Source organism: Oncorhynchus mykiss, chromosome 2 (assembly GCF_057628025.1).
Source record: "Oncorhynchus mykiss isolate SJ-2025 chromosome 2, ASM5762802v1, whole genome shotgun sequence".
In the NCBI taxonomy this organism is placed as follows: Eukaryota; Metazoa; Chordata; class Actinopteri; order Salmoniformes; family Salmonidae; genus Oncorhynchus; species Oncorhynchus mykiss.
Genome location: NC_143023.1, coordinates 27944044 through 27971207, shown reverse-complemented (window position 1 = coordinate 27971207; position 27164 = coordinate 27944044). Strand labels below are relative to the sequence as shown.

General features: G+C 42.2%; 1 protein-coding gene across 3 annotated transcripts in view; it reads right to left on the bottom strand.

The window, feature by feature from the left end:
* The window catches only part of LOC110485935 (growth factor receptor-bound protein 10), an 84284-nt gene that overhangs the window by 36602 nt on the left and 20518 nt on the right, over window positions 1-27164 (bottom strand). Inside the window, exons 3-4 of one of the 3 annotated variants that reach the window (XM_021557198.3) lie at window positions 26952-27025; window positions 14615-14711 (exon numbers count right to left, since the gene is read on the bottom strand). In XM_021557198.3, coding sequence (XP_021412873.1) covers window positions 14615-14711; window positions 26952-26954 — 100 coding nt within the window. In that variant the 5' untranslated portion in view covers window positions 26955-27025. The remainder of the gene's footprint in view (window positions 1-14614; window positions 14712-26951; window positions 27026-27164) is intronic. The other 2 variants (XM_021557181.3, XM_021557189.3) reach the window with 2 other exon arrangements.

The following is a 27164-nucleotide window of genomic DNA, read 5'->3' as shown; positions in this document are numbered from 1 at the left end:
CTATTTCACCACTAGATGCTGCTCAAACTCTACCGTGCAATTCAGGGCTTTGGATGTCCACTTTGGCAATTAGAATGTTCTGCACTGTATGCTATTGTTACCTGGCTGGGCCGAGGTAAGTAGAAAGACCAACGCAATTCTTCATTCATTTATTCTATGTTGTGGTTTTAATCAATCACTTTGAATGGTGAAATCTATAGCAAGTGCAACAGGGCACACCACATTTTCTAAATGTCGCACCATGTTATCGATTGATTTGCAAGCCTAAATAGTATGAATTTTCGATCCAAATCTTATAATTCCTTCAAAATGAACCATTGTACGCATTTTCAAATGTAAAGCATGTAACTATAGCCTACAATTCAAACAAATAATGTGCCATTGAGAACAGTCCCCAGTATCTCCCAACAACCTATGCTGACCCAGTGATGCAGTTCCTACCCCCGCCCCCCTCATACAGAGCTGCACTTGACAGACAGGCAGACTAACCTATGTCTTTTGAGGAACCTTTCCTGAAAAGGTGTCCCCTAACCAGCTACATCACAGGTGCCTAATCTGTCAGTATAAATAGTCAGTGAGGTAAGCCCCTTCTCTACAAGATCCTGGAGAGTTAAAGACACACGTAGGCTACAGAAGTGTACTGTACGGTCTAAAATAGCTTTGTGTTAGCTGAATAGTATTCATGTGTTTTCTAACAAGATAACAAAGTTATTTATACCTAAGTAATCAGGCATGTTGTCTACATGCCGTTACATGTGGGAGTGAAACTCTAGAAAGGAAGATCCAATCCGATCAAGATATTTGGGGGCATGGTTGGATAATAGCCATACTAGGTTGTCAACAATATGTTTATGGCCCAATTTATTAGCTAGAACCCGTGACAGGCAAACACTCACTCACACACACACACACACACACATACACACACACACACAGAGACACACACAGAGACACACACCCCAACGTGGCAACAGGGCCAGGGTTTTGTCTTTGACACTGTGTTTAGAAAATTGAAAAATTGCACTAGTGGGGCTTGGCAGAAGTTTTAGGGACATAAACATCTTTATTTATGCCCGTCAAACAAGCAACAGACAGCAGGCCTGGCCCTACAATATTACTGCCATAAATTAGACACTCATAAATTAGACAGAGACAGGATGGGACAACAGGCAAAGACAAGAATGGAATTGGGAAAAAGCACATGGACAACAAGGCTAGCAGAGCCAGGGATTGAAGGATAGGATGGGAAGGGAAGCGACGGGATGAGGATGAAGCACATGGACAACAAGGCTAGCAGAACCAGGGATTGAAGGATAGGATGGGAAGGGAAGCGACGGGATGAGGATGAAGCACATGAACAAGGCTAGCAGAGCCAGGGATTGAAGGATGGGATGGGAAGCGTTGGGATGAGGATGAAGCACATGGACAAGGCTAGCAGAGCCAGGGATTGAAGGATAGGATGGGAAGGGAAGCGACGGGATGAGGACGAAGCACATGAACAAGGCTAGCAAAGCCAGGGATTGAAGGATAGGATGGGAAGTGACGGGATGAGGATGAAGCACATGGACAAGGCTAGCAGAGCCAGGGATTGAAGGATAGGATGGGATGCGACGGGATGAGGATGAAGCACATGGACAAGGCTAGCAGAGCCAGGGATTGAAGGATAGGATGGGATGCGACGGGATGAGGATGAAGCACATGAACAAGGCTAGCAGAGCCAGGGATTGAAGGATAGGATGGGAAGCGACGGGATGAGGATGAAGCATACGGACAACAAAGCAACCTTTAAGAGACTTTGGGTCGTTGAGAAGTGCTGTAGAAGTCCCATGTAATATTATTATTAACAAGACAAGCACAGCCAGTGACAGGATGGCTGAATGAAGCACAAGGACACAAGCATAGACAGGGATGGGAAGGAATGGAACGGGATGCTCGGGTTCAGGAACAGCAGAGCCTAGTGTGGCACAAGGCTAATGCAAGTCTGTCTGGAATAGAGCCAAGGTCAGGAGTAGAAAGTCTGGTCCATCAGAAGGTAGATGCAGGGTCAGGGGAGCACTTGAAGGTTTAGACACTTAGGCAATAAGGCACGAGGGGGTGTGGTATATGGCCAATATACCATGCCTAAGGGATGAGTGCCTGGATACAGCCGTGGTATATGGGCCATATACCACAAACCTCTGAGGTGCCTTATTGCTATTATAAACTGGTTACCTATGTGATTAGAGTAGTAAAAATAAATGTTTTGTCATTCCCGTGGTATGCGGTCTGATATACCACAGCTGTCAGCCAATCAGCATTCAGGGCTCGAACCACCCAGTTTATAATATTTAATAATAACGTCCATTACTGTCTGTTGTAAGGCACAGGCTCATGTCTCAAATGATGCATCTTTTTTACATTTCAAGTAGTCCCTGAATTAGGCTAGAGAGAGACTGGACTGTCTAAATGATGTTGTGACCACAATTACATCTGGCCTTGCATGTGAGATCTAGCAGGAAAAGGAATTCTAGTAGTAGTTATACAACTCCCTCCAGTGCCAGTGGCTAACACTAACCTGACATCTGACAATGCAACATTGTCTCACTGGTCTAGAGATCCGTCTCATGCAGAGGCAAGGAGAAAGAGAGAGAGAGAGGGCGCTGTTCAATTTCCTTAAATGGCTGTCACGCAATCAGAACGCTGGATACCTTATTAAGAGCAGTCGTCTCACTCTCTGATTAAATCAATTGGCAGAATTTACATTTTGGACTGAGAACATCTCGTTCAGGTTTCAGGCTTATTTTGATATGGCTGAATAATACATTAGAATATAATAGCCTCGTAGAAAAAATATATAAACTATTAAAACCAAGACTTAAAAATGACAGATATTGGCATAAGATGGGAGGGAATGTTGGAACGTAACTAAAAAAAATAACAGTTAACAAATATGTAAGCTTAATCCAGAATAAACTAAAGTAAAGAATGTATTATACAAGAGACAACATTCCTAAATTCTACAGCACAATGGCAGAGTCATGTCTTACGTGTAAAACAAATTATTGCTCAATAATCCATGCCTTCTGGGAATGCTATAAATTCATAAAGTTATGGGTGGAGTTAGAAAGTTGTCTGTCAGAAGTATTACAGTGTACTTTAATCTGTCTGTCGGTATATTTCCAAGACATGGCATATGAGGGTGCAGGGAGATACAATATGGGTTGGACGATACTGTTCTCGTCGATCGTCTTGAAAAAACATATACCTTTAAAACTGGAAATCAACCAATCGTCAATCGTTTACACAATGGAAAGGTGCAGTCTGAGGCCATGTGGCAGAGAGTTATGTGGGCTCTGGAGATGGGGTGTGCTGTCGTTTGTATGAGTATGTTTTGTATTGTCAAAAGAAATCATCTAAACTTGCAAAAAATATTATTATTTTTGCTAGTCCCAAAAGTGCAAACCCTGCCCATCCAGAAAGGCTTAATCAAACACTCAAACCTTTACCTTTATTTAACTAGGCATGTCAGTTAAGAACAAATTTTTATTTTCAATGACGGCCTAGGAACAGTGGGTCAACTGCCTTGTTCAGGGGCAGAACGACAGATTTGTACCTTGTCAGCTCGGGGGTTTGAACTTGCAACCTTCCAGTTACTAGTCCAACGCTCTAACCACTAGGCTACTAGGCTAACAAATACTAATTGAACCCACACCATACTCCTACTACTACACATATGCTCAGTCAGTCTAGAAGAGCGTCCATCCAACTGTAAGTCTGACAGCCTCTCACTGTCTCACAGACAATAACCTGAATAGGGGTCTGTCTGTCTTATTCAGGGCCTGTCCTGTTTGTATTCCCTATATAGAACACTACTTTTGACCAGGGGCCATAGGGCTCTGATCAAAAGCAGAGCACTACATAGGCAATAGGGTGCATTACCTAGGCAATAGGGTGCATTACTTAGGCAATAGGGTGCATTACCTACGCAATAGGGTGCATTACCTAGGCAATAAAGTGCATTACCTAGGCAATAGGGTGCCAGTTGGGACACACACGTTGTCAGTACTGTAGGGGCCAAGCCAGGGCTGGCTGGTGGCGGGGCGTAGCGGTTAGCATAAAGCCCTCCACCGCGACAGAATGGTTCCCCCTGCTCTCTCTCAGCATTCCAGCCCGTCTGCTTCAACAGCCAAAGATTCCTTTTTCACTGTCTTTTATTTATTTTTATTTTATTTTTTATTTCACCTTTATTTAACCAGGTAGGCTAGTTGAGAACAAGTTCTCATTTGCAACTGCGACCTGGCCAAGATAAGGCATAGCAGTGTGAACAGACAACACAGAGTTACACATGGAGTAAACAATTAACAAGTCAATAACACAGTAGAAAAAAGGGGAGTCTATATATACATTGTGTGCAAAAGGCATGAGAAGGTAGGCAAATAATTACAATTATGCAGATTAACACTGGAGTGATAAATGATCAGATGGTTATGTAAAGGTAGAGATATTGGCGTGCAAAAGAGCAGAAAAATAAATAAATAAAAACAGTATGGGGATGAGGTAGGTGAAAATGGGTGGGCTATTTACCAATAGACTATGTACAGCTGCAGCGATCGGTTAGCTGCTCAGATAGCAGATGTTTGAAGTTGGTGAGGGAGATAAAAGTCTCCAACTTCAGTGATTTTTGCAATTCGTTCCAATCACAGGCAGCAGAGAACTGGAACGAAAGGCGGCCAAATGAGGTGTTGGCTTTAGGGATGATCAGTGAGATACACCTGCTGGAGCGCGTGCTACGGATGGGTGTTGCCATCGTAACCAGTGAACTGAGATAAGGCGGAGCTTTACCTAGCATGGACTTGTAGATGAGCTGGAGCCAGTGGGTCTGGCGACGAATATGTAGCGAGGGCCAGCCGATTAGAGCATACAAGTCGCAGTGGTGGGTGGTATAAGGTGCTTTAGTGACAAAACGGATGGCACTGTGATAAACTGCATCCAGTTTGCTGAGTAGAGTGTTGGAAGCAATTTTGTAGATGACATCGCCGAAGTCGAGGATCGGTAGGATAGTCAGTTTTACTAGGGTAAGTTTGGCGGCGTGAGTGAAGGAGGCTTTGTTGCGGAATAGAAAGCCGACTCTTGATTTGATTTTCGATTGGAGATGTTTGATATGGGTCTGGAAGGAGAGTTTAGAGTCTAGCCAGACACCTAGGTACTTATAGATGTCCACATATTCAAGGTCGGAACCATCCAGGGTGGTGATGCTGGTCAGGCGTGCGGGTGCAGGCAGCGAACGGTTGAAAAGCATGCATTTGGTTTTACTAGCGTTTAAGAGCAGTTGGAGGCCACGGAAGGAGTGCTGTATGGCATTGAAGCTCGTTTGGAGGTTAGATAGCACAGTGTCCAAGGACGGGCCGGAAGTATATAGAATGGTGTCGTCTGCGTAGAGGTGGATCAGGGAATCGCCCGCAGCATGAGAAACATCATTGATATATACAGAGAAAAGAGTCGGCCCGAGAATTGAACCCTGTGGCACCCCCATAGAGACTGCCAGAGGACCGGACAGCATGCCCTCCGATTTGACACACTGAACTCTGTCTGCAAAGTAATTGGTGAACCAGGCAAGGCAGTCATCCGAAAAACCGAGGCTACTGAGTCTGCCAATAAGAATACGGTGATTGACAGAGTCGAAAGCCTTGGCAAGGTCTATGAAGACGGCTGCACAGTACTGTCTTTTATCGATGGCGGTTATGATATCGTTTAGCACCTTGAGCGTGGCTGAGGTACACCCGTGACCAGCTCGGAAACCAGATTGCACAGCGGAGAAGGTACGGTGGGATTCAAGATGGTCAGTGATCTGTTTGTTGACTTGGCTTTCGAAGACCTTAGATAGGCAGGGCAGGATGGATATTGGTCTGTAACAGTTTGGGTCCAGGGTGTCGCCCCCTTTGAAGAGGGGGATGACTGCGGCAGCTTTCCAATCCTTGGGGATCTCAGACGATATGAAAGAGAGGTTGAACAGGCTGGTAATAGGGGTTGCGACAATGGCGGCGGATAGTTTCAGGAATAGAGGGTCCAGATTGTCAAGCCCAGCTGATTTGTACGGGTCCAGGTTTTGCAGCTCTTTCAGAACATCTGCTATCTGGATTTGGGTAAAGGAGAACCTGGAGAGGCTTGGGCGAGTAGCTGCGGGGGGGGGGGAGCTGTTGGACGAGGTTGGAGTAGCCAGGCGGAAGGCATGGCCAGCCGTTGAGAAATGCTTGTTGAAGTTTTCGATAATCATGGATTTATCGGTGGTGACCGTGTTACCTAGCCTCAGTGCAGTGGGCAGCTGGGAGGAGGTGCTCTTGTTCTCCATGGACTTCACAGTGTCCCAGAACTTTTTGGAGTTGGAGCTACAGGATGCAAACTTCTGCCTGAAGAAGTTGGCTTTAGCTTTCCTGACTGACTGTGTGTATTGGTTCCTGACTTCCCTGAACAGTTGCATATCGCGGGGACTGTTCGATGTTAGTGCAGTCCGCCACAGGATGTTTTTGTGCTGGTCGAGGGCAGTCAGGTCTGGAGTGAACCAGGGGCTATATCTGTTCTTAGTTCTGCATTTTTTGAACGGAGCATGCTTATCTAAAATGGTGAGGAAGTTACTTTTAAAGAAAGACCAGGCATCCTCAACTGACGGGATGAGGTCAATGTCCTTCCAGGATACCCGGGCCAGGTCGATTAGAAAGGCCTGCTCACAGAAGTGTTTTAGGGAGCGTTTGACAGTGATGAGGGGTGGTCGTTTGACTGCGGCTCCGTAGCGGATACAGGCAATGAGGCAGTGATCGCTGAGATCCTGGTTGAAGACAGCGGAGGTGTATTTGGAGGGCCAGTTGGTCAGGATGACGTCAATGAGGGTGCCCTTGTTTACAGAGTTAGGGTTGTACCTGGTGGGTTCCTTGATGATTTGAGTGAGATTGAGGGCATCTAGCTTAGATTGTAGGACTGCCGGGGTGTTAAGCATATCCCAGTTTAGGTCACCTAACAGAACAAACTCTGAAGCTAGATGGGGGGCGATCAATTCACAAATGGTGTCCAGGGCACAGCTGGGAGCTGAGGGGGGTCGGTAGCAGGCGGCAACAGTGAGAGACTTATTTCTGGAGAGAGTAATTTTCAAAATTAGTAGTTCGAACTATTATTAACTTGGGAAAAGGATGGCAAGCCCTGGTGATAACTCCATAAAAGCTGTTTGGGATGTTTCCGATGCTTAGCAGACCATTATATGGACCAAATTCCATATGGTTTTTCTTTACAACCACTCAGGAATGTATGTATTATTATAATCTTACCATCTGAATTAATTATGAGTGGCGGCGTCTCAACCAAATTCCCCCCCGCCCTTTCCCAATGTACTGGTGCTACACACACACCTACTAAACTAAAGGAAAATAATATGTGTGATAGTTTTTGCCTTGCTCTTATCAGTTCGGGATAGCAAATCAAAAAGTACATTAGTAAAAGTGATGTGTTGACAACGTAGCCCGGTCCCTCTAACCAGCCACTGTCAATTAGCATTCAAATGTGTAGAAAACAAAGAGGAGCTGGCATGGCTGGGGAGGGTGGTAGTCGGGAAATGGCACAGCGTCCTTGGGATGTGACGAGGAGACCGGACGATAGGAAGACAACACAGGGAAAAATGGCACACGTGAAAGGAATCAGTGGACCCATTCTTTCACGGTTCACACAGATACAGTCTTAACTGTACAGCGTGGTTCTACAGCGACTAGGACAATACTGGGACAATACGGCGCGCCAGTACACACCCACTGAGGACAGGAGGGGTGGAGAAAAAGCAAAGCTAAAATCAAAGCCCAATCAGAATGAGCAGAAGTCTGTTCTTGGGAAAGACGTAATCAGTTTAAATCAGCATATTTCCTTTACATCAGCTACCATCATCTCAAAAGAACCACCCTCCTCACCACTAAAACCATGTCTTTCGTCTGAGGAATGCGTGATTGGATATTGCCTGTTCCAAAACCTGAGCACCGGCCGGGGCAAAGAATAACTTTTTCTTTATTTAACTAGGCAAGTCAGTTAGGAACAAATTCTTATTTACAATAACAGCCTTCCGGGGAACAGTGGGTTGCCTTGTTCAGGGGCAGAATGACCAATTTTTATCGTGTCAGCTCAGGGATTCGATCCGGCAACCTTTCAGTTACTGTCCCAACGCTCTAACCACTAGGCTACCTGCCGCCCCAAAGGAATAACTTTGGGAATAGGACTTACATTTTGATACTTGAAATACAAGTTAACTTCTCATCTAGAAAGTGTATTATTGGAGTGCATTGGTACCATTGATAGGATTTATTACCTAGCAACTGTGTCTGTCTGGGTTTAGGGCTGGGGAAGGCACCCCTACACTGCCATCAGGCTTGTTTGTCCCAAATGGCACCCTATGGCCCATAGGGCTCTGGTCAAAAGTAGTACACTATATAGGGAAGACGGTGCCATTTTGAGTACAGCCCTATGCTTCAGTCCTATTGTTCAGCCCTATGCTTCAGCCTAGGGTTGCAAAGGGAGGGTATATTACTGAAAACGTTCTAAGCTTACCAGTAAACTACCAGAATGTTGGTATCTTTCAAGGATTTTATGATCTATCACAAGATTACATAGTGGCCGTTTTGGGTACTTCAGATTGTCTAATTATCTCTCCCTTTTAACATTATTCACTAAATTGATGTTGTTAATGCCTCATAGAAGTGAGAGAAAGAAATCAAAATGAAATGTTTTGGTGGTGGGGGGTGGGACCTGGAGAAGAATGCCCTGCCCTGCCAGGCCTAGCCCAACCCCTCCCTGGGCCTGCCGTGTCTGGATCCCAACAACCCTGCTGGGGTTATAGCTATGTATGTCCTCCAGATTCAGTCCCAAATGGCTCCCTATTCCCTTAATAGTGCACTACTTTTAAACCTGAGCCCTATAATGCATTACATAGGGAATGGGGTGCCATTTGGGACGTAACCCCAGCCTCCTCCACTCCACCATGACTTAAAGGAAGGCTGTATTATAACTCTCCACACTTCTCCCAAAGTGTGAACTTCCCCGTCATGGATTTAAAAGCATTGCATTGGTGTAAAGATTGGCTGGAGAGAGAGTGCCCACCATTGTTCAATCCGTGACGGGGAGTGGGGAGTGAGCAAGTGGGTGGAGAATGAGGATGAGATCCTGCTGCTCACAAACAACCTAGCCAGGGGAGCAGCAGCAGAGTCTGCGTCCCAAATGGCACCCTATACTTATAGTGCACTACTTTAGACCAACGGCCACAAGTCACCTTATCTCCTATATGGTGCACTTTGACCAGAGCAGTGCCCATAAGGCTCCGGTCAAAAGTAGGGCACTAAATAGGAAATAGGGTGCCATTTGGGATGCACACAGCAGTATTTATCTGATCTCTCCTGCTAATCTCTCTCCCACCTGCCCAGCCCCTCTCATGGGAATGTATGGGAGAGAGAGGAGGAACCAATCTTTTTGAAGAAAGGGTAGCGTCCCATGGGGTTTCTTTAAGAATGGAGCCCAAACACATTATTCACAGCATACCACAGTCCTGTATGACAAAGATCTCGTATTAACCCTTCAGCGACCAGAGCGCACCTGGCCTTCAGTGTAGCCTAGGTATGAACATATTAAATTGTAAGTCAATAGTTAAAGCAACAACACTGAACTAAAGGCAGACTACAAGGCTGTGAATAGTAGACTACTACTGGACCAGAAAATAGGACTTTATGGAAATGATGGCAAAACTACCACACAAGAGACTTAAAACCATTAGTCCCATTAACAGCCCAACAGAACACCATGATACCCACAGACCCACACACAGTACCAGTGCAAAATCTAAATAATCTTTCACCTCCTTTCGGACTAGTACTAATTCTCACTACTGACGTACTTAATTATCTGAAAAATGATAATCTGCAACAGGATTTAGCCATGTCAACAAAACTACACCTTGACATCAATACATTTCTTAATACAACAATGTTATAACATCTTATATGAACATGTCATAACATACCCGGGTCAGTTTGTACAGTATATTTGTGTGTGTTGACAAATATCAGTCCTTTTAAAAACAAACCTATAAGAAACTGCTTCAATCCGTCTCATTCCTAAAATATCTAATTATTCAGGGTGCCGTTCCAACAAAAGACTTGTTCTTTCTGCCTAAGCACCAATGAGGTTTATGACAAACACACAAAGTAGGTCTTAGCCCTCGGCTCTATTCAAATCCTATAAGCACAAGTGTGGGTTTTGGGGAAAAGGAGGTCAGAATTTCACAGAGGATTATAGCACTACAACAATGTCATAACAGCAGAAATATGTATGTCTGTCATAAACATTGTGCTATGGATTTAGGGATGAGCATGAGTAATTGGGTACTCAAATACTCAAATAGTTGTCAAAACTTGGTCTTTAAGCAGAGGCAAAAAAAAATAGAATACTGTGTGGCGACAAAGCGTTGGGCACATCGCTCTCCAACCACGCTCTTCCGACAATTTGTTCTACGTCATTGATTTCATGGTGTGAATTGTTTGTCAATGATTATGAATTCCCTGCTATATATCAAAAGTATAACCAGTAGTAAATACAGGCTAACGTTAATCATTGCAGATTTCATTTTTTTTGCCCGCGCTACATCAGCCTGCTCATACAGGACTAATAAAGGCTCAGCATTACGTTTGTGAAGAAAAAAAAATTAGATCGTTTTTTAAAATTCAGATCTTTCAGTGGGTGCTGCAGCACCTTCAGCACCCCTACTTTCCACAGCCAGACAAGTCTGTCTGGTTTCTCCATCTTGTCACTATTGTGTGAACGCGCACGCTTGAGTGATGGCTATACCTGGCCTGAGCGCCAGGATAGGCATCGGCGTTAAGAGTTCATAAATCCGATTTTCAAAATGCAGACCATCAAAAAAGCTGTGTTTAATGTTGAAAGTCCGTGTTTTTTCAAATTCAATAGTGATCAGGGGTGTGCAACTATATTTGTACTTCACAGACATACCATCAGTGCAACACATTATTCGGAAAATAGCTTTATTTTCATCAGAGTGCAAAGTTATTTGTTTAGCAGCTACACAAGTGTCATACCCTGACCTTAGAGAACCGTTTTATTTCTCTACTTGGTTAGGTCAGGGTGTGATGTGGGGTGGGTATTCTATGTTTTGTATTTCTGTGTGTTTGGCCGAGTGTGGTTCCCAATCAGAGGCAGCTCGTTGTCTATCGTTGTCTCTGATTGGGAATCATACTTAGGCAGCCTGTTTTGCCACCTTAGTTGTGGGTAGTTGTCTGTGTTAGTGGCCTGTAAAGCCCTAGTCAGCTGCACGTTCGTTGTTGGTGTTTCTTGTTTTGTTGGCGACATTCTTAATAAAGGATAATGTACACTCAACACACTGCACCTTGGCCCGGTCATTTCCCTGACGACGTTCGTGACAACAAGTAAATGAGCTTACAATGAAAAATCTATTTTTTTTACAAAAACTATGCATGGCCGTCATGCTGTATTTCTAATGTTTACCCATAGAAATGTAGCCAGCCAATTCCTAATCTAATGTTTTGCTTGAAGTTAATCTTGCATTTTACCAGATGAAAGGAGGCTACACCAAGAAAAGTACAGGAGAAAAAGTAACTACACATCTGTCAGAGCGCTGTCTGCTGATAGAATCCCAGTTGAGTGGAGAAGCACAACTGAAGCACAAAATGTGTCTGATGCTGAGCAGAAATTACAATAATAAACATCTTAAATCTGCATTTAGAAAATGCAGCAAGACATTTCTTATGCGTTTTATCCAATTTTTTTTGCATGAAAAACAGGGGGACAAGCAGCAGCAGCAATCTTGCATCAAATATTTTGCCCCTGCAAAGTGCAGCTTGGACACACCTACTCATTCAAGGGTTTTTCTTTATTTTTTTACTATTTTCTACATTATAGAATAATAGTGAAGACATCAAAACTATGAAATAACACATATGGAATCATGTAGTAACCAAAAAAGTGTTTTTTATATTTGAGATTCGTCAAAGTAGCCACCCTTTGCCTTGATGACACCTTTGCATACTCTTGGCATTCTCTCAACCAGCTTCATGAGGTAGTCACCTGGAATGCATTTAAATTAACAGGTGTGCTTAGTTAAACATTTATTTGTGGAATTTCTTTCCATCTTAATGCGTTTGAGCCAATCAGTTGTGTTGTGACAAGGTATGGGTGGTATACAGAAGATAGCTCTATTTGGTAAAAGACCAAGTACATATTGTTTGCAAGAACAGCTCAAATAAGCAAAGAGAAACGACTGTCCATCATTACTTTAAGACATGAAGGTCAGTCAATACGAAAAACTTCAAGAACTTTGAAAGTTTCTTCAAGTGCAGTCGTAAAAACCATCAAGCGCTATGATGAAACTGGCTCTCATGAGGACCATCACAGGAAAGGAAGGTCCAGAGTTACCTCTGCTGCAGAGGATACGTTCATTAGAGTTACCAGCCTCAGAAATTGCAGCCCAAATAAATACTTCAGAGTTCAAGTAACAGACACATCCCAACATCAACTGTTCAGAGGAGACTATGTGAATCAGGCCTTCATAGTCAAATTGCTGCAAAGAAACGACTACTAAAGTACACCAATAATAATAATAAGAAACTTGCTTGGACCAAGAAACACGAGCAATGGACATTAGACCAGTGGAAATCTGTCCATTGGTCTGATGAGTCCAAATGTAAGATTTTTGGTTCCAACCGCTGTGTCTTTGTGAGACGCAGAGTAGGTGAACGGATGATCTCTGCATGTGTGGTTCCCACCGTGAAGCATGGAGGAGGAGGTGTGATGGTGTGGGGATGCTTTGCTGGTGACACTGTCTGTGATCCCATCTGGTTTGCGCTTAGTGGGACTATCATTTGTATTTCAACTGGACAATGACCCAAAACACCTCCAGGCTGTGTAAGGGCTATTTGATCAAGAAGGAGAGTGATGGAGTGCTGCCTCAGATGACCTGGCCTCCACAAATCACCCGACATCAAACCAATTGAGATGGTTTGGGATGAGTTGGACCGCAGAGTGAAGGAAAAGCAGCCAACAAGTGCTCAGCATATGTGGGAACTCCTTCAAGACTATTGGAAAAGCATTCCAGGTGAAGCTGGTTAAGAATTCCAAGAGTGTGCAAAACTGTCATCAAGGCAAAAGGTGGCTACTTTGAAGAATCTAAAATCTGGTTACTACATTATTCCATATGTGTTATTTTATAGTTTTTATGTTTTCACTGTTATTCTACAATGTAGAAAATAGTAAAAATAACAAAAAACCTTTGAATGAGTAGGTGTGTCCAAACGTTTGACTTGTACTGTATAAGGGGCAATTTAGCAATTACAACTTGTTATCTGTAATGGTTATGATGAATTAGGAACTGTTGCACGCTGTTGGCATATATTTTCCAGAGTGCGCCTTATGTACTAAAAATATTATTTTTCATTCGAGTACTCAAACAGTAAAATAAAAACATATAATTCCCATCCCTATATGGATATCAGACGTGTTATCAAAAGGGTCTATATTAATAATATTGACCAATGTTGAAATGTACAGTTTCAATAGTCTAAACAATGAACAGTTGCCTTTCAAGTATACAAATGGTTATCAATGCATTCCTTGATTGATTCATTAATTCTCTCAATCGGATCTTGATATTATAGAGGGAGGGAAGTCTTTGCACATATTAAACATTTTGGGGCAAATATTTTTTGCAAAGCGTTCTTTTTACCCTAACTCTCATATTATTATAGATCATTCGTAATGGAATCACTGAAAATGATTTGATCTGTCTCCCCATTCATAAATTCTAGTGCAGCGCTCTCCCTTGACAGTGAAAAAAATGACAATGTAATTTCTGCTCCATTTATTTCCATGACAGCACCAAGCTTTCTCATCCACTACCAGACAGTTCAAAAACCTTCAAGCTTTACCTCCCATGCTGGGGCAATAGTGTGCGTAAATCTCATGCTCCGATTATCACAGATGAAATTTGTATAGCACAATTAGATTGAAAGCTTAATTATAATGGCACCCCATGTCTTTACAAATCACTCTTTGAACTGCTGAAATGTTTACAGCGGAAGAGCCTCCGAATATACATCCTAATCTGAACTTAATGAGCGACAGAGCCCTCTGCCATAAAATGCGTCAACAGTAACCCCCCACCCATATCAAAGTGTGCATGCATGCACTGAAAAGACACACACACACACACACACACACAACTGTAGATTAAAGCGGAATACAGAAAATGAGATTGCAAATCTCGGATCTGGGAATTAACAATGTGATAAGGATCTTTTGAAGCTGTAATTCCAATACAAATAGGCCGCATTTCAGAACATAATCTTGTTAGTGACGTTAGTATTCTCAGAGCAAAAAAACTGTGATTATTATTATTTATAAAAAAATGTAAACAGTTGTCTTTGTTTTCAATTATGCAGCCTCAAATATGTTGCACCCTAGTTCTGGACCATCAATACTTACACCATATAACTAGTCTACATCTGTCAAATAATTTGAGCAGAGACACAATAATCGAATGAATATTTCCATGACGATTTCTAAGTACTGACATTCTTAGAGCACCAACCTTGATGGTTAGGGGGGTTCCGATTGGTTGACTTCTGGAAACTCGGCCCAATTAGATCTGCTGGTCTGTGATTGGAGGCTCGTTCTACATTGTCCTGCTGAGAAAAAAAGCCAACAGAGCAGTCATGCCAAAAGAGTTTATTCACAACATCAGCATCACATCAGAACACTGGGTTTGTCTTTGTCTATCTAGTCTAACATGCAGATGAACATTCATTTGGTTAAGACCTTATTGCATGCAGTACCAGTCTGGTCAATATTGAGGTTAAAAAAACAACACAATCTCATTGCAGTGCGTGTACGCCCAAGCGTGCGCGCGCGTGTGTGTGTACAGGCCTAAACTTGGCTCTCCTCCTGCTGCACTACCATGAAAAGGCAACATACCAAGTTGCCTCTTCTTGCACCCAACCACCCCATGTTTTAGGCTGGATATGAGATCATGGTAAAGAGCATAATGAACTAGAACCAGTAAGGAAGGCTCCATACTAAGCTGTTGTCTTCAGTCAAGGCCTAGGAAGCAGTTACTGTTGCAGTAAGCTGTTGTTTCAGTCAAGCAGTTTTTATTTAACTCGGCAAGCCAGTTAAGAACAAATTGTTATTTACAATGACGGCCTACCCCGGCCAAACCCGGAGGACGCTGAGCCAATTGTGCACCACCCTAGAAGGACTCCCAATCACAGCTGGTTGTGATACAGCCTGGAATCAAACCAGGGTCTGTAGTGATGCCTCTAGCACTGAGATGCAGTGCCTTAGACCGCCGCGCCACTCGGGAGCCTCCCAGTTACTGTGGCAGTAAGCTGTTGTCTTCAGTCGAGGCCTAGGAAGCAGTTACTGTGGCAGTAAGCTGTTGTCTTCAGTCAAGGGCTAGGAAGCAGTTACTGTGGCAGTAAGCTGTTGTCTTCAGTCGAGGCCTAGGAAGCAGTTACTGTGGCAGTAAGCTGTTGTCTTCAGTCAAGGGCTAGGAAGCAGTTACTGTGGCAGTAAGTTGTTGTCTTCAGTCGAGGCCTAGGAAGCAGTTACTGTTGCAGTTAGCTGTTGCTAGCTAGTTTGTCCTAGGAGATGAACATTGGGGTTGTTATTTTACCTGAAATGCATATGGTCCTTTTTTTGCTGGGTCTTTGTAAAGTTTTGACCAGGAGTCATACAAAATTGTGTGTTCATATACTCCAATGATTAATCCACAGATAAAAGGGGAAGCCTAGTTAGTTTTTAGTTAGTTATCATTGATTAATCTCTCCTCTTTCAAGCATGTATGCTTTGTATGCTTGTGAAAACCATTGAGAAGATTGCTGCGTGTCAAGCATCTCAAATAGAACCTTGTTCTATTTCAGCGGTCGGCAACGCAGACACTCGTTGATGTGCAAGGATAAAATGAGTGAATAACATGTGCACGTTCATTTATATTGCAAGGCTTGCGCACAAAGCACGGCCAGTCTGGTTTCCCTGTTAGTCCACAGCAGAAGCTTTTTAGTCTTTAGGACCGTTCAGTAGAACGGTGTCCAAAGGAGATAGTACAGGTGTGAAAAGCCAAAAGCCAATGTTCAGAGTTCTCCCCAGTGTTTATGCTAGTTGTTCGGTAGATAGGCTAGATGTTTTCTCTAAAGCAACTTTGCTTTGTTCTGCCTCAGATGTTGACCTAAACAGCAAGTAGCAGAGAACTTGATACGATTACAGGGCTTCCCACAGAAACACATACTTCCAGAGAACACCGTGTCTTCTTGGACAAAAACATAAAATAAATAAATCACTACAAAACAAGTGTGGGTTATCCATAATGTCATCACTGATTGGAGCACTCACAGTGTGCCGCGGGAACAGAATGTACTGTGGTGGACTTCTGTGTTTGGCTTGCTAGGGTGCTCCAACACTCACACACACGCGCATGTCAAGACCAAGACCTCTTTTGATACGGCAGAAAGGCGGTAGCTGTTATAATGCCTCGTGAGAGAGGTAATATGATTTATGAAATGGTTTTGTTGTGAAATTGAAGAGGCTCGAACATTCTTTCGTAATTTTGAACACTGGTTTTCATGATCGATCCTTGATAAGTATGATTCACAACTTGAAGGAGCCCACTTCAACAAATAAACTCTACACAATCTTAGTTAGGCCTCTGGCCTATTATAACAAAACGCGTAATAATAACCCTTCGAACCCAAACCGGTTTTAATACGATCTAAATCAACTCACTGAGAAAAAGCAGCAGCAGTATAGTGGTGGCCCTCTCCAGTCTCGTCCTCCTGACTCCAAACTAATCCCAGTGCAAAGTGTCTGGACATGGTTGAAACCACCAGACTAGACAGGGCTAAAAAGGTCCAGCTACCAGAGTGTGACTGATCCCACCCACCCAGCCCCGACTGACTCCCACCCCCCAAATGGCTGCAGACAGTGACATCCTTGCTGGGAAGGGGCCAACCATGTATGCCAGTCCCAGCGAGCCCAGGGTTCAGCTCCAGTGAGCCTCCCACCCCGGCACCAGACGCACCACAGCCGAAGCCTCCAGGGAAATGAGCAGACCTTAAAAACATGGGTTTGTCTGGACTGTCAACAAAAAAGCCCAACGATCACACATCCTTTGACACCCCCTTGACAATTGACTGAATGTTAACCTTTTAACATTTGGGAGCCGAAAAATAGTACTTTGTTTTTGCATAATTCTCAGCCATGTTTAGAGGGGTGGTATGCGCACACCCATGAACAAAACGTTACCTAGGTGCTGGATCCGAGAGGACAACGTAGAACAAAAAAGTAAATCTGCACGCTGGAATAACGCTCCCAAAGTTTTTAATAGGACTAGGACAATGTTTTGTTGGCTTCCACAGGATAATTCTTCTCAGCCATGCCAAGTCTTCCAACAGTATTACTACTCTATATTAAAATGGGGTTGGAAACAAGCACCTGCTCAATTCAGACACTCTGAGAAGAAGCTATTGACCTAACCAATATATGTTGGGTTTAGATCAGTAAATAAAGTACAACTACAACACTGTGATTTAGTGATGCTATCTCAAAACATGGCCACCTACATTCTACACCATAGAAATAGAATCTATATCTATTCTGCCACAAACTCAATCGTAGGCTAGGGTTAGTATGTAGAGAGGGGTCATAGTAAAGTTGGGGTCAGGTTTATAAAAAGGGACAGATATAAGGTAGACCAGGACTACGGTTGGGGCCAAGACAAGGTCAGGGTTAAGGGTTTAGAACAGGGACAGTGGTAAGGTTGGGGGTTTGAACAAGGTCAAGCCAAGGCCAATATTAGGTTTGTGGTGTTGAAAGGGGAGTGTCTGACAGAATAATCACACATGGGTCCTTCAAGTGGCTTTGCTAAGAAGATGCACTATGCTTTGGGATATGTTGTGTGTTGATAAGTGCAGGGGTCAGAAGTTTACATACACTCAATTAGTATTTGGTAGCATTGCCTTTAAATTGTTTAACTTGGGTCAAACGGTTTGGGTAGCCTTCCACAAGTTTCCCACAATAAGTTGGGTGAAATTTTGGCCCATTCCTCCTGACAGAGCTGGTGTAACTGAGTCAGGTTTGTAGGCCTCCTTTTTCAGTTCTGCCCACAAATTTTCCATGGGATTGAGGTCAGGGCTTTGTGATGGCCACTCCAATACCTTGACTTTGTTGTCCTTATGCCATTTTGCCACAACTTTGGAAGTATGCTTGGGTTCATTGTTCATTTGGAAGACCCATTTGCAACCAAGCTTTAACTTCCTGATTGATGTCTTGAGATGTTGCTTCAATGTGTCCACATAATTTTCCTGCCTCACGATGCCATCTATTTTGTGAAGTGCACCAGTCCCTCCTGCAGCAAAGCACCCACACAACATGATGCTGCCACCCCTGTGCTTCATGGCTGGGATGGTGTTCTTTGGCTTGCAAGCCTCCCACTTTTTTTCCCAAACATAACGATGGTCATTATGGCCAAACAGTTCTATTTTTGTTTCATCAGACCAGACAGAGCACATTTCTCCAAAAAGTGTGATCTCTGTCCCCATGTGCTGTTGCAAACCGTAGTCTGGCTTTTTTATGGCGGTTTTGGAGCAGTGGCTTCTTCCTTGCTGAGCGGCCTTTCAGGTTATGTCGATATAGGACTCGTTTTACTGTGGATATAGATACTTTTGTACTTTTTGTACTTCTCCACAAGCTCCTTTGCTGTTGTTATGGGATTGATTTTCACTTTTCACACCAAAGTACGTTCATTTCTAGGAGACAGAACGTGTCTCCTTCCTGAGCGGTATGACGGCTGCGTGGTCCCATGGTGTTTATACTTGCGTACTATTGTTTGTACAGATGAACGTGGTACCTTCAGGCGTTTGGAAATTGCTCTCAAGGATGAACCAGACTTGTGGAGGTCTACAATTAGTTTTCTGAGGTCTTGGCTTATTTATTTAGATTTTCCCATGATTTCAAGCAAAGAGGCACTGAGTTTGAAGGTAGGCATTGAAATACATCCACAGGTACACCTACAGTTGACTCAAATTATGTAAATTAGCCTATCAGAAGCTTATAAAGCAATGACATCATTTTGGGAAATTTTCCAAGCTGTTTCAAGGCACAGTCAACTTAGTGTATGTAAACTTCTGACCCACTGGGATTATGATACAGTGATAAATAACTGAAATAATCTGTCTGTAAACAATTGTTGGAAAAAATTACGTGTGTCATACACAAAGTAGATGTCCTAACCAACTTGCCAAAACTATAGTTTGTTAACAAGAAATTTGTGGAGTGGTTGAAAAACTAGTTTTAATGACTCCAACCTAAGTGTATGTAAACATCCAACTAATTATTAAGAAGATCAAGAGTTCAATTTGGACTCTCTTTGGAGGCACACAGAGTGAGAAGATGAGAATGAGAGTAGGTGTGACCTATTATTTGTTTCCACAGTAATGGGTGGATATAGAATAGCCGTCATTCCTGTATTGCTATCGTCCAGCACGAACACACTCAGTACACCCACTACAGTATAAAATAAACACAGCCCCTTTCCACATGCAGGGCTACCTCACTGAACAAGTCGGGGCCTATTCATGTTTAGGCCTAGGTTCTACTCTGGTAGGCGTATTCATAATACTCAACACTGGTTCACTTTCCTCAATAACGGATGTTGTGGTTTTGCATAGCGCATTACTAACAGTCATGAGGCATTTCCTAAATGTTGGCTCTCTATAAAAGCAGCATAATCCTCACACTAAGGATCATTTAAATGCTACCTCACATTCCAGAAAAGGTCACAATTTCTCCCTCCTTGAACTTCCATTGGTCATGCTATTACGTTCAAAAGTCACACTGTTTAACTCTCCAGAATAAAAATAATAACAATACGTGGTCCAATTGTCATAGAGTTACATTTCATTGCATGCTAACTTAAATACAAGTGCATGGATGTATTGTGGACTAGAGGCTAGGGTGAAATGGCCTACTCTACTGCTAGATGACGTCAAACTCCAAGTCTAGTAGCCTAATTCAGTAGGATAGTTAGCCCTGCAACATCATGGTAAAGTCAAATACCAATTTAAATAGCAGATTTTATTGCTGTATGTTTATGTAGATAAGCCTACGGTTTCCTCTGGGGTTTCTCTGGTAGAGAGAGAGAGAAACACTGACCTTCTTTTACAAGTCAGGGCACATTTGTCATGTAACCCACTAGATGCCTAAAATGCATCCTGATTCAACAAACGCAGCTCAACCCAAACCTTTCCTGTCGGTCAGTGTCTCAAAAATAAAGTAAAAGAACAAGATTTTTGAATCTCCCTATTTACTTCCAAGAAAAACCAGAACAAGAAAGCTTGACTTCCAGGAACAGGAAACCATATGCTTCTGCCAGAAGAATCCCCACTTCATTCACTCTAAAAACACCTACAAAACTCAAGGCAAAAAATGTACTGCTTTGCAAAGACTGATGTGTTTCAGGGAATAAGATTAGCTTTAATGGCTACAGCAGCGTGAAGCCAAAGCCTGTGTCCCAAATGGAACGACATTCCCTACATAGTGAACTTATTTTGACCAGAGCCCTATGGGCCCTGACTTGTCCATTCAAAAACTGAAAAATTGGGCGTGCAAAATTATTCAGCCCCTTTACTTTCAGTGCAGCAAACTCTCTCCAGAAGTTCAGTGAGGATCTCTGAATGATCCAATGTTGACCTAAATGACTAATGATGATAAATACAATCCACCTGTGTGTAATCAAGTCTCCGTATAAATGCACCTGCACTGTGATAGTCTCAGAGGTCCGTTAAAAGTGCAGAGAGCATCATGAAGAACAAGGAACACACCAGGCAGGTCCGAGATACTGTTGTGAAGAAGTTTAAAGCCGGATTTGGATACAAAAAGATTTCCCAAGCTTTAAACATCCCAAGGAGCACTGTGCAAGCGATAATATTGAAATGGAAGGAGTATCAGACCACTGCAAATCTACCAAGACCTGGCCGTCCCTCTAAACTTTCAGCTCATACAAGGAGAAGACTGATCAGAGATGCAGCCAAGAGGCCCATGATCACTCTGGATGAACTGCAGAGATCTACAGCTGAGGTGGGAGACTGTCCATAGGACAACAATCAGTCGTATATTGCACAAATCTGGCCTTTATGGAAGAGTGGCAAGAAGAAAGCCATTTCTTAAAGATATCCATAAAAAGTGTAGTTTAAAGTTTGCCACAAGCCACCTGGGAGACACACCAAACATGTGGAAGAAGGTGCTCTGGTCAGATGAAACCAAAATTTAACTTTTTGGCAACAATGCAAAACGTTATGTTTGGCGTAAAAGCAACACAGCTCATCACCCTGAACACACCATCCCCACTGTCAAACATGGTGGTGGCAGCATCATGGTTTGGGCCTGCTTTTCTTCAGCAGGGACAGGGAAGATGGTTAAAATTGATGGGAAGATGGATGGAGCCAAATACAGGACCATTCTGGAAGAAAACCTGATGAAGTCTGCAAAAGACCTGAGACTGGGACGGAGATTTGTCTTCCAACAAGACAATGATCCAAAACATAAAGCAAAATCTACAATGGTTCAAAAATAAAATAAACATATCCAGGTGTTAGAATGGACAAGTCAAAGTCCAGACCTGAATCCAATCGAGAATCTGTGGAAAGAACTGAAAACTGCTGTTCACAAATGCTCTCCATCCAACCTCACTGAGCTCGAGCTGTTTTGCAAGGAGGAATGGGAAAAAATGTCAGTCTCTCGATGTGCAAAACTGATAGAGACATACCCCAAGCGACTTACAGCTGTAATCGCAGCAAAAGGTGGCGCTACAAAGTATTAACTTAAGGGGGCTGAATAATTTTGCACGCCCAATTTTTCAGTTTTTGATTTGTTAAAAAAGTTTGAAATATCCAATAAATGTCGTTCCACTTCATGATTGTGTCCCACTTGTTGTTCATTCTTCACAAAAAAATACAGTTTTATATCTTTATGTTTGAAGCCTGAAATGTGGCAAAAGGTCGCAAAGTTCAAGGGGGCCGAATACTTTCGCAAGGCACTGTATATATTTCTCTCTGCAGAACTTTGACTCATGCGAACTTTGACTCATGTTAAAATGTGCTGCTTCACATTGCCAAATTTGCATTTCACCTCTGTCACTTCCATAGAGATTTTCCTTGTAATCGTATTCTAGTGTGTTCAATTCTTTGAATCGTTTAAAGCTGCAATATGTCACTTTTTGAGCGGCCAGAACGAATTCACATAGAAATGTGAGTCATAGATCTATCATTCTCATTGAAAGCAAATCTAAGAAGGGGCAAATCTGTTCTATGTGCACTATTTCTATGCATCCCTTGCTTAAGCTTAGTTTTTTGTGTTTTCCTTTAGTTTTGTACACCAGCTTCAAACAGCTAAAAATATAATATTTTTGGTTCTGGAAAATATATTTCACAGCAGTTTAGATGGTACAATGATTCTCTACACTATACTTGCTTGTTTTGCCACAAACTGAAATTAGGTGAATTATTACCATTTTGGTAACACTTTACTTGACACCCAGTGTCAAAACACGTTATGACAAGGTCATTACAACTGTCATAACATTGTCATGACCCACATATTACACCTGTTGTGATATATATTTAGTTATTTTATGGCTGGTTATGACACCTACATAAGAGTGTCAAAACCCACATTTATTCAAATTTGTTTTTTCCATTTCAATAAGTTTCCTTTCTTTTGAAAGTTTGCTTCTTAAATCCTTTGTTGTTGTAATGAATTCTTTACGGTCATGCTTTTTTCAACATATTTTAAATAACACTGTCATGAAGCATTACGGCCATCCTGGGTCACTTTACTTGGACTAGAAAATACACTTTATGACACTGCCAAGAAGCATTATGACCATCAAGTTTAACTTTACTTGGGGGGAAGAAAACAGTTTATGACACTGTCAAGAAGCATTATGAGCACCACAATGCCAGATAATGCCATACATGCCCTTATATCAGGAGTCAGTCAAAAAGAGGGTGTTTTGCCCTGCTCCTGAAACCTGCTGCTGCGTTCATCCCAGTCATCAGTAACAGCATTGGGTTAGGTGCATGTGTGCACAATTACAATTAAATAAATATATATATATAAAACATATTGTTGACATGTAGGTTATGATGTAATAGAATGTTTGCCTTGTGTGGTAGGTTTTTACACACTTTTGTAGGCGTCGTAACCAGCCGTAAAATAACACAATAAGTGTCACAACAGGTCTAATTATATGTGTCATGACAGTGTTATGACCATATTATAAAAGTTATGACAAGTTATGTCAGCTGTTGTGACATGGTTATGACCGTGTCATAACGTGTTATGATGCTGGGTGTCAAGTAAAGTGTTACCCTGCATAGTGCATCTTTAAATGTCACTTATTTAATTCAGAGTTTATGCCTTCACGGAATCCTATTTACATTTTACAGTCAGTATAAACTGAAACCGTCAACCATCTTGACAAATGGAAACTACTTTAGCAAGTAGGCCAACCTCTGTTTCCAAGGAATATGCCTAGTCTATTCAGTTAATTAAAACATTAAACTAACCACAATACTATTTAACACAGACTCTTGAGCTCAATACGAAGTCCACAGCTGTGTAGCAGCCATAGTCCGATGGTTCACTATTACATATTTACGAACCTCATTGCATTGGCTGTTTTCGAGTTGTGGACATACAGTTGAAGTCAGAAGTTTACATTCACTTAGGTTGGAGTCATTAAACCTCGTCGTTCAACCACTCCACAAATTTCTGGTAAACAAACTATAGTTTTGGCAAGTCGGTTAGGACATCTACTTTGTGAATGACAAGTAATTTTTCCAACAATTGTTTACAGACAGATTATTTAACTTGTAATTCACTGTATCACAATTTTACATACACTAAGTTGACTGTGCCTTTAAACAGCTTGGAAAATTCCAGAAAATGATGTTACGGCTTTATAAGCTTCTGATATACTAATTGACATCATTTATGTCAATTCGAGGTGTACATGTGGATGTATTTCAAGGCCTACCTTCAAAACTCAGTGCCCCTTTGCTTGACATCATGGGAAAATCCAAAGAAATCAGCCAAGACCTCAGAAAAAAAAATGTGTAGACCTCCACAAGTCTGGTTCATCCTTGGGAGTAATTTCCAAATGCCTGAAGGCACCACATTCATCTGTACAAACAATAGTACGCAAGTATAAACACCATGGGACCACGCAGGAAGGAGACGCGTTCTGTCTCCTAGAGATGAACGTACTTTGGTGTGAAAAGTGAAAATCAATCCCAGAACAACAGCAAAGGACCTTGTGAAGATGCTGGAGGAAACAGGTACAAAAGTATCTCCATAGTAAAACGAGTCCTATATCGACATAACCTGAAAGGCCCCTCAGCAAGGAAGAAGCCACTGCTCCAAAACCGCCATCAAAAAGCCAGACTACGGTTTGCAACTGCACATGGGGACAAAGATCGTACTTTTTGGAGAAATGTGCTCTGGTCTGATGAAACAAAAATAGAACTGTTTGGCCATAATGACCATCGTTATGTTTGGAGGAAAAAGGGGGATGCTTGCAAGCCAAAGAACACCATCCTAACCGTGAAGCACGGGGTGGCAGCATCATTTTGTGGGGGTGCTTTGCTGCAGGAGGGACTGGTGCACTTCACAAAATAGATGGCATCATGAGGCAGGAAAATTATGTGGATATATTGAAGCAACATCTCAAGACATCAGTCAGGAAGTTAAAGCTTGGTCGCAAATGGGTCTTCCAAATGGACAATGACCCAAAGCATGCTTCCAAAGTTGTGGCAAAATGGCATAAGGACAGCAAAGTCAAGGTATTGGAGTGGCCATCACAAAGCCCTGACCTCAATCCTATGGAAAATTTGTGGGCAGACCTGAAAAAGCATGTGCGAGCAAGGAGGCCTACAAACCTGACTCAGTTACACCAGCTCTGTCAGGAGGAATGGGCCAAAATTCACCCAGCTCATTGTGGGAAGCTTGTGGAAGGCTACCCAAAACGTTTGACCCAAGTTAAACAATTTAAAGGCAATGCTACCAAATACTAATGAAGTGTATGTAAACTTCTGACCCACTGGGAATGTGATGAAAGAAATAAAAGCTGAAATAAATCATTCTCTCTACTATTATTCTGACATTTCACATTCTTAAAATAAAGTAGTGATCCTAACTGACCTAAGACAGGGAATTTTTACTAGGATTAAATGTCAGGAATTGTGAAAAACTGAGTTTAAATGTATTTTGCTGAGGTGTATGTAAACTTTCGACATCAATGTTTATGTATTCCTATTGGTTGGTTGAATTTACATATCGATAGGTGCCATACCATTGGTTATGCTTTCAGATAGGGGGAGATCACGAACATAAATTCTTCCCAGTCTGATATTAACATGCAATTGGTAGGTCAGTCCTGAAATACATACTGTATTCTATTTTCATATTTACAATGTGTACAAGCTCATTAAGTACATGTCTTGATGTATAAATGTGTACGGTGCCTGTTAGATATTGGGGGCATCCTGGGATGTGCTTTTGCATGTATTTGCTGGAAGAGCAAGTTAGCTAGCTTGCTCTAATTGTAATGTTTGCATTGGTTATTTCCATGCTAACAGACGAATCAGGAATCTACAGCCATCTAATGTGGTTCCTTGTGTCTATCGTCAGAATAAACACCAATCAACTGGGATCGCTGGCTGGAAAGTGCTTCCTTTAAAAAGCTTCCCCAGTGAAAAATGTCTGGCACCGCCAGTGAACTTTCACATAACTGTCTCACTGGCTTTGTATGTCTGCCGCTGGTGGCAAAACCCAGTTACCCCTCTGGGGATCAATAAAGTTAATTCGGCAGACACTGTGACCCAAAGACCTATTAGAAGCAAACCAAGAGTGAGAACGCAATCCATGTGTCCATTAACAATTAAAGATCATAACCCTATACGGTGGCCTACATCAATTACAGTGGGGTTCGAAATTATTGACACCCTTGATTAAGATGGGCAAAAATCACAGCTGGCTAGTTAGCACGCGCTAATAGCGTTTCAAACTTCACTCGCTCTGAGCCTTGGGGCTGTTGTTTCCCTTGCTCTGCATAGGTAATGCTTCGATGTGGTGGCTGTTGTCATTGTGTTGCTGGTTCGAGTCCAGGGAGGAGAGAGGAGAGGGACGAAAGCTATACTGTTACACTAGCAATACTATAGTGCCTATAAGAACATCCAATAGTCAAAGGTTAATGAAATACAAATGGTATAGAGGGAAATAGTCCTATAATAACTACAACCTAAAACTTCTTACCTGGGAATATTGAAGACTCATGTTAAAAGGAACCACCAGCTTTCATATGTTCTCATGTTCTGAGCAAGGAACTGAAACTTTAGCTTTCTTACATAGCACATATTGCATTTTTACGTTCTTCTCCAACACTATGTTTTTGCATTATTTAAACCAAATTGAACATGTTTCATTATCTACGTTTTGGCTAAATTGATTTTATTGATGTATTATATTAAGTTAAAATAAGTGTTAATTCAGTATTGTTGTAATTGTCATTATTGAAAATACAATGTTTTTTATTTATTTTTAAAATCGGCCGATTAATCGGTATCGGCATTGAAAAATCATCGGTCGACCTCTAGTAGTCACTGCTACTTTATTTCTAAGAATCTTTAGGGGTGTTATTTGTTAATCAAAATCTAGTTATTTGAGCAATCGTATTAGTATAAAATAATATAATTTCCCCATACAATATAGTTCAGTATTTAAATTATTTATTTTATACAGTCATTTTTGCTCATCTTTGTCACGGGTGTCAATCATTTCAGACCACACCGTATGTACTGCACTATTATATACTGTACCATCTTTGATGACAGAAGTCTATCGATCCATCACTGACTGACCCAACATGGAAACATGATGCGACCCTCCAGATCTACCAAACAAAGAAAAACCAGACTTCTGTTCATTAGGGCACGCAACGTAAAACGCTTGAAAACTTTTAACAACCGAAAATGAAGCGTTTGTGTCCAGACCCTCCCTGTTTCAGACCGTTTTCTTCCATTTGGTGACTA